Source organism: Cucurbita pepo, chromosome LG01, assembly GCF_002806865.2.
Source record: "Cucurbita pepo subsp. pepo cultivar mu-cu-16 chromosome LG01, ASM280686v2, whole genome shotgun sequence".
Classification (NCBI taxonomy): Eukaryota; Viridiplantae; Streptophyta; class Magnoliopsida; order Cucurbitales; family Cucurbitaceae; genus Cucurbita; species Cucurbita pepo.
In genome coordinates this window covers 16,137,449-16,150,601 of record NC_036638.1, presented here as the reverse complement: position 1 = coordinate 16,150,601, position 13,153 = coordinate 16,137,449, and the positions used below count along the sequence as shown (strand labels likewise).

The 13,153-nt window shown below is 36.0% G+C and overlaps 2 protein-coding genes across 3 annotated transcripts; one reads left to right on the top strand and one right to left on the bottom strand.

Annotated features, from left to right (window-relative positions):
• Window positions 1-4,548: 4,548 nt before the first annotated feature.
• LOC111799112 (multicopper oxidase LPR2-like) lies at window positions 4,549-7,044 on the top strand. Of its 2 annotated transcripts, XM_023682529.1 has the most exons (4): window positions 4,549-4,837; window positions 4,964-5,082; window positions 5,290-6,747; window positions 6,835-7,044. In XM_023682529.1, the coding sequence occupies exons 1-4, from the start codon at window positions 4,771-4,773 to the stop codon at window positions 6,886-6,888; spliced, it is 1,698 nt and encodes a 565-aa protein (XP_023538297.1). In that variant the 5' UTR covers window positions 4,549-4,770; the 3' UTR covers window positions 6,889-7,044. The 2 variants fall into 2 exon arrangements, with proteins under 2 accessions (XP_023538297.1, XP_023538288.1); XM_023682520.1 differs by lacking the exon at window positions 4,964-5,082 and having other exon boundaries at window positions 4,549-4,956.
• Window positions 6,958-12,429, bottom strand: LOC111799104. The gene is made up of 4 exons (XM_023682510.1): window positions 10,707-12,429; window positions 9,155-9,594; window positions 7,189-9,062; window positions 6,958-7,091 (listed from the first exon to the last, which is right to left on the bottom strand). The coding sequence occupies exons 1-3, from the start codon at window positions 12,189-12,191 to the stop codon at window positions 7,592-7,594; spliced, it is 3,396 nt and encodes a 1,131-aa protein (XP_023538278.1). The 5' UTR covers window positions 12,192-12,429; the 3' UTR covers window positions 6,958-7,091; window positions 7,189-7,591.
• Between the last annotated feature and the right edge of the window lie 724 nt (window positions 12,430-13,153).

Here is a 13,153-nt window from a genome sequence, read left to right as displayed (position 1 = left end):
TTTATTTGTGATGAACGATTATGTATATATAAATAAAGCCCGTTACAATATACAGAAACTTATATTATAATAGGAAAAAAAAAATATTATACTCAAATGAGTGACATAAAAACATTAAATTACAAGATGTATAAATATTTCGTTGTACTTTATTTTGGTTAGACTATATTAATACTTACGAGTTACTACGAGTTACTTCACTTTCACCTTATGAATACAATAATGCTTATTTATATTGTTATCTATTTTAATTATATCAAACTAAAAACTAAATCTAGAACGGTAATAGAATGGTACGACAAAATATAACAGTGAAGTTTTTTGGCAAACGAAATGTGAGACAATTGTAACCTTCTAAATTTCGCGTGTGCATAATCTATTATTTTTCAAAACTAATGCGTGTGTGTATATCAATGCTTACTTCTAGTTCATGCAAATTGTGCTCGAGTTTATCCCAACTAACTTCGTGTTCTTTTACAAACCTTATAACTAAGTTTATCACAACAACATTTGAAGAACATTGATCTTGAGGTTCGAACTTATGGTTTAAAAATTTAAATAAATGACTCGAACAATCCAACTTGATATTTATGGTTAATTAGGTTGAGTTAGGTTCAATATTTTATAAAGGTTACTTGAACCGAAAAAATATTCTAACAATTATGTTGGCTCTAAAAAATGTCTTAATCAGATTCAACCCAATCTATTAACACTCCCTCTAATGTTTGTGAACATCTTGTTTTAATTGAATTTCTCGTGACACGTTCGGCTCCATCTACTTTATTGCCTCTTTATTAACACCCAGTTGGTTGAAGGATTTAAAAGTTATGTGTATCACTCGAGTAAAGGAGGAGTATATAAATGAACCGAAAATTACATTCGAATGAGAGTGATCCTGAGAATATTATGGCTATGAAAGACTTAAAAAGAATTGAAAGTTACTATCTATACCAAAAAAATGCACCTTTGACTAAATCATAAGAATTTCATGATTAAACGTGTTTTGCTTGAGCAATTCTATGTTAAGTGACCTTTTAAGAATTTTCCTAAAATGCATGTGAATGAGAACAAAACATGTTGAAAAGACCTGTATTGATGTGTAGAGATATTCTTCACTCTTAGAGCCGAGAAGTAAGTAAAACAATCATGTTACAGAAGATGTAGGAGAATGTCAAGGTCATTAGGTATATTTGATTCTTAAAATATAACATAATAATTAAGTCTTCAATTCGATTATTATACTAATTATTTACGATTAAATATTTAATATGAAATTTTATCAGTATTCTCGTGCAATTTCTTTGCCTAACAATTTCATAAATACTCCTAAATTTTGTATTTTGTCTTAAAAATACCTCTAAACTTTTAAAAGTTGGTACTTTGTTTCAAAAAATACCCGGTAATTTTAAACAATTTCATTAATACGTTTCAAGTTTTTAAAAAAATGTTCAAAAATATTTTATCGTTTAAGGGTATTATTATTATTATTATTTAAATTTAAGGGGTGTTTTTGAAATTTTTAAAAAAAGTTTAAGGGTATTAATGTAATTTTCAAATATTTTTAAAAGTTAAAAGGTATTTTTTAAACTATTTTGAAAAGTTTAAGGTATTTTTTAATACCGTAGGAATATTGTATTTTTATTAATTTAGTTTTTTATTTATTTTCTTTTTAGGGCTTTCTTTACCTACATTTTGTCTCTCTCCTCCCACAAATTTATTTATTTTTATTTTATTAATCAATTTTATATTTAATAGTTAGGCAACTCTACTAAATGCATATTTATTTATTAAAATAAATAAATAAATAAATAAGAAACGATCATGATGTGCTGAAACCAAACAATAAATACTTTTTTTTAATCTTTTATTTTTTAATTTGTAAGAGCATGGTAGACACACTCTTCAAATCAATTAATATAATAATCAAATATTTAATAACGTATAAATTCTAATTTATATTTTTAAATTCTATTTTTTTTATTGATTTACGAATAAATTCTAAAAAGAATTTTAATTTTTTTTATGTTTGGGCGAGATCGGGAGTAGAGACAAGGATGGAAAATATAATTTCCGTCACCAGTCTCATTCAGTTAATATAGAAAAATCTTTCTTCATTCCTCGTTTCAGTGGATATTCACCACTTTATTTAGAGGTAGGTTCCTGCGGCGACGCATGTTAAATAGACATTTTTACCCCTAGTTAATATATATTGATTATTTTGCAAATATTTTCTTGGTTTAAGGATTAAATTAAATTTTTTTATTTAAATTTAGAAACTAAAAGAAATATATTATGAATAGAGAGATGTGAATAAAATAAAATTTTAAATATTTAGAGATTAAAAAAAAAAAGGAATTTTTAAATTGTTTTAATAAATTTGACATCATATCAATTACTTGTTAATAACCCAAGATGGATTTTGAAATTTAATTTTTTAAATTTTAATTAAATAACGGTTATTCTTATTTCCAAAATTTAAAAAAAAAAATTAATGTTATTATCAAGAATTGGTCTAAATAAAAAAATAAGAATTAATAAATAAATAAATATACTTTTTATTTATTTATTATATAGTAGTTATCTCGGGAAGGGCAGAAGTCCTATTAAATAAATTAAATTAATGGTAAGTTTGGTAGGTCTTTTAGAACAATAATAATAATAATATAAATATAAAAAAGGGAGAATAGTTCCATTTATATATATATATATATATATATATTTTTTTTTGGTGTTCATGTCCGACCAACCCGAATTATCGGGCCTCAATCGTAAGAGTTGGGTTGAATTAATTTTTTCTTTTTCAGTTTGGATTGAGTTGAATTTTTGAAAAACCGAAAAAAATTTAGTCTGGTTTGGAGTAGACATTTTTTAGTTGGGTCAATCAGGTCAAACCGAACAACCTAATAGTGCCCTTTTATTTTTTTAAAAGAATATTTAATGTCATTCTGATTTGTAAATATTTGATATTTAAATTTTATAGACTTAATGAAACATTTAGAGTAGACAGTAGGGTTTTTTAATAATCCAACCCAACTCGAGGATAGATGGTTGAGAATTCTATTCAAGTTGCTCAACCCAACCAATCCAAAATTTCCACGGTGGTCAGAAAGATTTTTCCGACCTAATCATGTACACTCTTTTTTTTTTTTTTTTTTAACACCATTTAAGAAATAAAATAATTAATTTTATTGATTTAAACCTTTGTCAATTTAAATTATTAAATAGAAATAAACTCTTAATGTTTAAATATTAAGTGTACATCATATTATTTAAACGTAAAAAATAATATCAAATAAATACATAATAATTATTTTTATCAATAGTTTTCTGGACTAATCATAAATTGATTTTTTTTTCTAAAAATATTTTTAATTAATTATAAATACTTTTTTAAAATTCATAATATTTCCGATATAATTAAAAAAGAAGTGTATCATTGCTAAAAAGTTACTCGTGATTGTTCAAGTAATTTTGTGCAAGTAAGAATGAGAAATAAAAGTGAGATTAAAAGTTTAAAGCTGGAAAGTCCAATTTTCATTCATTAATATTTACAACATTTAAATATAATACAAACTAACCAATTAATTAGATAAAATATCATTTAAAATAATATAACCACGTTGGAATTTATAAAAGGCTACTTTTGTAATTTTCTATAAATATTAATATTTTTTTTATGGTAATTAGTTTTTTTTTGAGTTTCCAACGTTCATTTTAGGAGTTACTACAATTCTCAACAGAACTCTTTGACTTTTATATTTTCTCAAAAAGGAAAAAAACAAATATTTTACTTAAAAAGCATTTTATTTAATAAATATTTTAAAAGAGAAAAAATTTGGATGAAAAAGAACCTTAGAAATCATATTTCAAATTCGAATCAACTTTGGAGAACTTATTTTAATATTTAAGTCCACTGCTACTAAATATTGTTATTTTTGGACTTTTCCTTCTAGACTTCCTATCAAAGTCTCCAAACGTGTCTACTATTAAAAGAGTCTAGCCCTACTCCAACAAGTGTCTCGCACTAACGGGAAATAAAGTGGGTCTTATTAGTATAAGTAATAATTTTCAATTTTTTCAAGTCTTTTACGTAACATTTTCATTTAGTTGAATCAAATTCGAATGGTGTAAGCTAGATTGGGTCTATCGAGTCGATCGCATCACCGGTTCTTTTAAACACCATGAGACCCTTCTCATTTTTTAAACCAAACAAATCAAAATCCAAAATCTCAAATCCATTGCCATCCCAAGCCAATGAAATTTGGTTGTGAAGAAGCTTCCATGGCCAACATCCTTAAACATACCAACCAATAAGCTACCGATGTTCATCAAAACATGGCTCTGTTTCTTGTTTTCATTGATTTTACTCTCTCTGAACAGAACGGAACAGAACAACAAGATGGTTTCCATGAATGGGTGTTGGTTTTTTCAACCTAAAAGGGGTTTGGTTTCTAATAATTACTTGCTTTTTTTAAGCTTTCCTTCTCTTCTTCCACTCTGTTTAATGGATCTAAATCCGTGGTCGGGAGAGGAACAGAAAAAGGGGGAAAACTAAAAAATCTTCCCAGAATTTGTTCTGATTAGTGGAGAAAAAAAGCACTGAGGTGGAGAATTAAAAGTTGCACAAACCGACAAAAACAATTTAAAGTTGACACACTCGCTGTCTCTCTGACTTCCAGACCCGTTTCCCACTGTCTCAGACCACATATAATCCCCTCTCCCTCTCCATTTTCTTCCAATTCAAGCATTGTTCATAGTTTTCTTCGAACAATGATGCTCCCAATTCTGTTCCTGTTTTGCTGTTTCTCTGCAACAACTGGGTTTGGTTCTGAACGGCTTATAAATCCCAAGAAGCTGCCTATGTTCGTCGACGACTTGCCGGAAATCCCCACACTCTCCGGCTTCCATGGCCGCCATTCCAAGCACCTCCGCCTTGGCATGTTCCTCAAGACATGGGTCTGTNTCATAAATCCCAAGAAGCTGCCTATGTTCGTCGACGACTTGCCGGAAATCCCCACACTCTCCGGCTTCCATGGCCGCCATTCCAAGCACCTCCGCCTTGGCATGTTCCTCAAGACATGGGTCTGTTTCTTCTTCCTCTTAAGAATCTGGGTTTTCTTTGAGATGAGTGAGGACAAATTTTGGAAAAATGGGTGTTGTTTTTTTCAACCCAAAAAGTAATTTTTCTTTTTTTTCCTTTGTCTGTGCAGAAATTTCATCGAGATCTTCCCCCGACTCCTGTTTTTGCTTACGGTGTTTCNTTCTTTTTTTTTTCCTTTGTCTGTGCAGAAATTTCACCGAGATCTTCCCCCGACTCCTGTTTTTGCTTACGGTGTTTCCAAGGACTCTGCAACAGTTCCTGGCCCTACAATCGAAGCCATCCATGGCATCTCCACGTATGTGACGTGGGAAAATCACCTCCCTGACCGGCATATTCTTCCATGGGACCCCACAATTCCGACTGCCATCCCTGCCGGGAATCGTGGCATCCCGACGGTGGTTCATCTCCATGGCGGCATCACCGAGCCTGGCAGCGATGGGCATGCAACCTCATGGTTCACTAATGGCTTCAAGCAGAAAGGACCCTCATGGACCAACAAGACATATCACTATAACAATCACCAGCACCCTGGTAATCTTTGGTACCATGATCATGCCATGGGGTTGACTAGAGTCAACCTTCTTGCTGGCCTGATTGGATCCTATATAATCCGTCACCCCCATGTCGAGGCTCCTCTCCGACTCCCTCACGGTCGTGAATTCGACCGTCCATTGGTCATCTTTGATCGAAGCTTTCTCTACAATGGCTCCATCTTCATGAATTCCACCGGCAATAATCCCTCTATACATCCCCAGTGGCAACCTGAATACTTCGGCGATGTTATTGTCGTCAACGGTAAAGCCTGGCCACGTTTGACAGTACGACGTCGCAAGTATCGATTCCGCATCATCAATGCTAGTAACGCTAGATTCTTCAAATTTTTCTTTACCAATGGCCTTAGATTCATACATGTAGGATCGGACTCGGCCTACCTTGCAAAACCTGTAGTTTCCAAGGCGATCCTACTGGCACCATCAGAGATTGCTGACGTGGTGGTTGACTTTTCAAAGTCAATGAGTGACACAGTCATCCTAGCCAACGGTGCAGCCTACCCTTATCCATCCGGGGATCCCGCAAGTGAAGGTAACAACAAAGTGATGAAATTTTATATTTCAAGAAAGAAAGAAGTTGAAACGCAGAGAGTTCCCAGCAAACTAATAGAGTACCCGAAACCAAAACTATCCGATGCATCGCACACTCGGTACATTGCCATGTACGAATACACGAGTGACATCGACGAGCCAATCCATCTATACATAAACGGAAAAAGGTATGAAGCACCAGTGACAGAGAAGCCAAAGGTAGGGAGCACAGAGATATGGTACGTGATCAATCTGACAGAGGACAATCATCCATTACACATTCACCTCGGGCTACTGGCCGCACTCGACCAGACAGAGCTGGTTCGGCTGGAAGAGTTTAAGGATTGCATGACGAGAAAAAACGATGCAGTGAAGTGCAAAATTGAACAACATGCACGTGGAAAACGGATTAAGGTAAGCAGTCATGAGAAAGGGTGGAAGAATGTCTACAAGATGATGCCTGGATATGTGACAAAGATACTGGTGAGGTTTTCCAACATACAATCGAACGCATCATACCCGTTCGATGCAACTGCAGAGCCTGGCTATGTTTACCATTGTCACGTAAGTAGCAAGTTCATATTATTGACTAAATGTTTCTAAAGCAAGCGTAGATCATAACTAACATGCATTACTATATGATTGTTGCAGATATTGGATCATGAAGACAATGAGATGATGAGACCATTGAAGCTGGTTGACTGAGAAGGGGCTGTGGAAGAAGACCACAACCAACAAATCTCAACACAAATGAACAATTTGAACTATGTATCAAAAAGTGTACTGTTTGCTTTGTATACTGCATCCAATAAACATTACAGAGAGAAACTCACATAAAAACGAGCTCATTCTAGTGTCTTACCTTAGCAAATTTTCTCGAGCGAGCGCATAATCCTGAATGCTTGAACCTGGCAAAAAGAAATTCAGAAACGAGTTACAAACAGATATCAATAAGATCTTGAGTATTTGACCAAATATCAAAACAAAACTTATACACATACTAACCTGATTTTTCAAGCCAGAACGAGCAATCCCTTTTGTGTTTTCCAATGTCGTTCTTATCAACACTTGAAAACACTCTCTGAGATATAAATATAATGAGAAAAATGTATGATCATAAGTCTCAAAGCAAGAAATCATATCACGTGGTTTTAACCTGTATGCATCGTAAATACAGACTAAGTTTACATTTGCAACTTTTAAGCCTCTGCTATAATGATCCCCAACTTAAAGAAAGTGCCCTCTTCCGTACACAGAAAGAATACAATTTGAGCAGAAACTACAAGAATTTACTAATTTTGTATATCTACCAAGGGTTTCCAAGAAAAAAATACCCTCATCTTGCAAGTGTCTACAACAAAACTAGATAGACTCGTCCGAGGTGATAGATAAACTGATAGATATCCTCTTATGCGAGAAACAGAGCCTCCAAGTAATCATCGACGTAAGCCAAGCAAGGCCAGTGATCGGTTCGAATTCGAACTAAGGTTGAACAATCGGAAACTTCCATCTGGAAAAGAAGGTGAAACCTTGGTGGAAGAAATATCAAAATATGAAAGTGACCCATGTTTCTCTTATAGCTACTGAGGTTGCTTCCCATTTCATCTTCATTTGAAAAATATGTAAGACGTAGTGGGCCTCTATCAAGATCAGGTACTGAAGAGGTCAGTTGTGAGAAGTTCTCAGATGCCATGTCCTCCCAGATGACGTTCTTGATAATATCTCGATCCTTCACGATTTCAATGAGCTGTTCGCCTATAACGCTCACGATAAAAGGAGCCAGGTAGAGTTCAACAGCCTCAATCAAAGAAGCCACTGAGACTTCAAGTAGTTTGACTGATCTGGTTCCACTAATAGCTGCAACTCCTTTGCCTCCTTTCAGTGAAAATGTCTCTCGCCCAGTATTGGAAGATGTTCCACATGCCTCCCAAAGAGCATTGAATAAATCTGAATAATAACCAGGGATTTCATCCATGGAAATATCTGATGGGACAACAGCTTTAAGAAACAAATCTTCAAGTCCTACTGTGATACTCTGAAGAGGACCACGAATGATCTGGCCACTTCCTGCAGTAGATTCAATTGAGACATCGACGAGTCCTGGTGTGGGCTCCCTTGGTTCCAATTCAACTGCTACCAGAGCCTTAAATCTTTCATCTTTTCCATAACCATTCTGAACGGGAACAATGTCCAATGAGGAGACCCTTTTACTAGGACTGCCTTCATCCCCTGTAGACTCTCCCAAAATAAAAGGTATATGACGAGATGGAATAGAACCAAAAGGTGCAGATGAAGAAAACTTGAGCACAGTTGCATACATTGCAGGATGGTTATCCGTATCATCCAAATTCTTAGCAAATGTATCACTTCCCCAAATGCGATTGAATGGCTCCGATTCAAAACTTAAGCTACAAAATATTGTAACTTTAAGCCCTGGCATATGCCTGAAGTCAGGAATGCATGAAAAATGTCTCCGTAATATATCCAAAATCTTGGAAATCTTCGAGTCCATCACACGCAACGGCTCCTGAGCTAGATTAATTGTTTCAATGTTAGAAGAGAACTCAGTCACCCTTTCTTCAACCACAGGTTCGCCGTCCCTGATACCCTCTGACAAACCAAGCTTATAATCTTCAACTCCTAGAGTTGATAGAGATAATGACCAGGATTGCTTTACAAGTAAGGGGATTTTTCGTTTTAAATGTATATAGGATGAGATGTTTCTGGACTTTTTTAGATCATGAGAAAGTCGTGGAGACTGGACATTGTACAAAGCACCAGAATGAAGAGATTGAGAAATGCCAAAGGGTTGGTCTCCAAGTTTTAGCAAGTCCCTAAGCTTCTTTCCAGGTACACAAATCAGCATACGTAAATAGATCCTGAAATAAATAAATAAATTAACTCATTAATTAAGAAGCTGGATCAAAAGAAGACAATAGAAAGAACGCGAGAAAATCTTGATTTAATGTACCTTGCATTATCACGAACTTCCAAGTCGGGAAAATAGAGGCAAGTAAACGCAAGAAGACGAGACATTTTAAGGAACAATCGAGAACTTTGGTGGTGCATCAACAACGTCCTGCAAATGCCAAGTACCTTACTTCCAAGAGACCAAGACTTCAGCCCCGTATCCGGTCCATGTTTCTCAACAAGAAACAGCATGAACTTAGCAAAGAGTCCAAGCAATCCACGGGGAGGTATCGTATCATTTTCGGCCATTCTATTGAATACTGAGAAGCAAGACACCAGTTTGTAGTTTATTGCAACTTTTGGAAGCAAATGCTCGTCAAATTTCTGGAGCAGGCTCTCTGCTAACCATCTGTGCTTTTGACACCTTAACAACCGGTCAGTGAAAGCAACGATAACGGGAACCAATCTCTGATTTTCCAATATTAACTCCACAAGCATCTCCTGGAAGGTAAATATTGTAAACATCAAAATACAGTTGATTCTCTTTTTTTTGTTGACCCCTATTCCCCATTCTAACAAATATGTTAAGCAGAAAGAGAGAGGCCTTCAGTGGTTTGTCACGAACAAACGGGCTTCTCGTTGTCTCTAGCATGTAATGTGTGATCCTGTCTCCTCCAGCATTTTATCAGAGTAGTCCGGGAGGGTGGATGCCCTGTTCCCAACTACCTTGTCTGGAGAACGGCGTAATAGAGTCAACGTACCCCTCTATCTTTTGACCGTTGTCTCTATCTTTGGGATGATTTCATTAGGTTGATATAACTAATGCGCCACTACCCGAAACAGTCTCCACTTCTATATTGAATAATACTAGAGAAAGAGACCTATTAGTTTTTTACTTGTATTTAGTTTATGCGCTTGTACTTTTTCTGAATGTTGAGTAGTCCAGTAAAGGGTAACAGAATGAGTGGAGTACTTTTTTTGTAGTAGTATGTGTTTTGTATGAAAGTTGAGTAGTACTCTAAAGGGTAACACTTTTAGTAGAGTACTTTTCGTGGCTAAGGCTTAATTTCCTCCTCCAAATCCTCCAGAGGGCAGGTTTCACACATATTTTAACCTTCTAGCCCATTGGAGGAAACCAGAAGCAATTTCTCAAACCAAAACACCAGAGAGAAATATCACTAGAATTGGAAATTAATTCAGCATTCGTTACCACTAGTGAATGTTACAGGCAGACAATGTGCGGTGCTTTGGACCTGGACTCTAAAGTTTATTGGATACTGGCATACTGCTATATTAGCTCATGGTTCTAAACCCAATTTCATGCTTCTTAGCCTTATAAGCAGTATGAAACCATGAAGATTGAAAATGATGCTCTTTAGAGTAACACTTTTCATGGTTAAGACAAAATTCACNTTCTTAGCCTTATAAGCAGTATGAAACCATGAAGATTGAAAATAATGCTCTTTAGAGTAACACTTTTCATGGTTAAGACAAAATTCAACAGCAGAACAACAATCAGCAGATCAACATGGAAAAATTAACTTTATTACTTGCTAGTTTAGAAAATGGAGAACTAAACACAACAGAAATGGGAAAATAGAGCAGTGTAGAACCTGCAACATCCGGAAGATGCTGGAATCCACAAGAATTTTATCGGCGTTCGAGTCGGAGACAGAATGAGATGACACCCCTATCAAGAATTTATGGAAGGCACGAAAAGCTACAGCAGTTTCTGTGCTTCCTGAAGGTAGCCATTTGAAAGCTGATACGCATACCAGACCATCTTGAAGAAGCTTCACCACTGACTTTCCAGAATCTGAATCTTGGTCTGAAACAGTCTCAGGTTTGGACATTTGATTACGTATTGAGGTGAAGGCAAGAAGGTCGAGCTTCAAAGCTTTAAGAGCAAGCGGATCAAACACTGCCGGATAAAAGTTCAAACCCATTTCAGCAGCTGAAGTCATCTTTTTGCCTAGTGGACTATCAGTCCTGAATAAACCCAACAACCAATGGAGTGCAAGCAAACGGAAAACCAGATGTTGCTGTGTTTCTCTAGAAATCAACAAAAGACGGCGAGCAATCTCGCCTTCTTGCTCATCAAATGCGTCTAAAAAATGCAAATACATCATCAAAACAACATGGCACAGCATAGGATCAAAGGAATATATCATTCCAAAGAATTGCACCTTCAACATTGACGCCTGCAACTCCAAAGCTAAAGCTACGGGCATTATCATTGTCATAAATTCAACCATAGCAGGCGGAGTAAGAATTTGTGGCGATTCAAGCAAGAACGCTATCGCCCTCCTCAATTCTTTAGAATTCAATCCAGGAGAAACCTCCCTATTCACGCTCGAATCTGGGGCAAGAACAGATGGCGGAACATTGAAAGGAACCAAAGGAACGGACGTGCTGAGAATCGAGACGCTCGATCTTTGAGCAACAATATTACTGATGACGGTTGTGAATAGCAAAATATAGCTCTGGGATGCGTGCGTGCGCTCGCTTTGGCACAAGCTCCATAGATGTCCCACAACAAGTGACAGTAAACAAGGGTAAGCCTTCTCCAATTCCCTCAAGCACTCGGACGCAATTGCGCGGGTCTGTCTATCAATCCCATGATTTGGGCGATTAACAACGGTAAGCAGCAATTCAATCAAGCTCTCCAGCAATCGAACATCGAAATTCCTCAAGGCATCGAGGGAAATGAAAATGGATGTGGTGGAGACCATAATTTGCTCCTTGAGAGAGAAGGTAAAATGAAGGCCATCGGAGTTCGGAGATTGGACAACCACGCGAAGGGTATCAACCAAACGCTCTAATATGGATTCAGATACAGCAGAGTCAGGGGAATCGGACAAGGAAACGAACTCGTCGATGAAATGGAGGAGCTGAAGCTTGAGATTGAGAGGGAAATCCCGCTTGGGGATGGAGGAGAGAACCAAGTCGATAAGAGAAGAAGGTGTGATGGAAAATTGAGAAGTCCATCGGTGAAGACGAGGTCCACCGCTGTGGAAGTCTTCAAAGAAGGATTCCCAATCTTGTAAGGAAAGGGACTTCAATGGCGGCTTGGTATTATCGGAAGTTTGATCGGACATACTCTAATTGGCTGCAGAGTTCAATTTGGTCGATTATCAATTAGAGAAGAAGAGCGAAAGCCTCACCGGAGTAAACATAGGAACTATCCCAAAGGAGAGAAGATGAAACTGCTGCGAAATTCGACGGCGAAGGAAATCTGAGGGGAGAGGAACGGTGCCATTGTTGAAGATGTCAATCCCAAATCGGATTATGCCACTGTTTATTGGACGGACGGCGGGTTTCTACCGCCAGGCTCGCGGTGGCGATTGAGTTAAGAAATGGCGAGGGAGGATAGGAGAATCGTAGGCCTGCCAGTTTCAAGGCCGGCCCAACGAGGACGGATTTGGGCCACTTGAGCCCTAAGCCCAAAATAAAATTTTAAATCCCAAAATTTANGGACGGACGGCGGGTTTCTACCGCCAGGCTCGCGGTGGCGATTCAGTTAAGAAATGGCGAGGGAGGATAGGAGAATCGTAGGCCTGCCAGTTTCAAGGCCGGCCCAAAGAGGAGGGATTTGGGCCACTTGAGCCCTAAGCCCAAAATAAAATTTTAAATCCCAAAATTTAATACTGAATTATTTTACCCTATTTATGTACATTTTATTTTCTAAATTACATTTAATTATTATTTGTATGATAAACATTGTTTTAAAATTTTAATTTTTCACACGAATTTTTGTTAATAATTCGGATATTCTAACCCTTTTATCGCGTGTCTATATGATTTGAATATTCGATTTTGATCTCGTTGATATTTTTAAAAATAAAAAATTTAATTTAATTTGCAAGTTATATTTATATTTTGTTGGTCTAATCAATAAGACGAATATACTTTTAAAAATATTAAGAATATTTAACTCTTTGTAATTAATATTCGTGGTATATTTTATATTTGATATTTATAAGATTTTAATTAATAATATAATATTTATTAAGGATAAGTAGAATTTTCTTAATAATTAAAAAAATAAAAAATCAAAGAA

Coding starts and splice junctions, on each gene's coding strand:
- LOC111799112 (XM_023682529.1), top strand. CDS start 4,771: ATGATGCTCCCAATTCTGTTCCTGTTTTGCTGTTTCTCTGCAACAACT. Junction 5,083..5,289: donor GCATGTTCCTCAAGACATGG/GTCTGTTTCTTC, acceptor TTGTCTGTGCAG/AAATTTCACCGAGATCTTCC. Junction 6,748..6,834: donor GCTATGTTTACCATTGTCAC/GTAAGTAGCAAG, acceptor TGATTGTTGCAG/ATATTGGATCATGAAGACAA.
- LOC111799104 (XM_023682510.1), bottom strand. CDS start 12,191: ATGTCCGATCAAACTTCCGATAATACCAAGCCGCCATTGAAGTCCCTT. Junction 9,595..10,706: donor GCATCTTCCGGATGTTGCAG/GTTCTACACTGC, acceptor TTTACCTTCCAG/GAGATGCTTGTGGAGTTAAT. Junction 9,063..9,154: donor GAAGTTCGTGATAATGCAAG/GTACATTAAATC, acceptor TATTTATTTCAG/GATCTATTTACGTATGCTGA.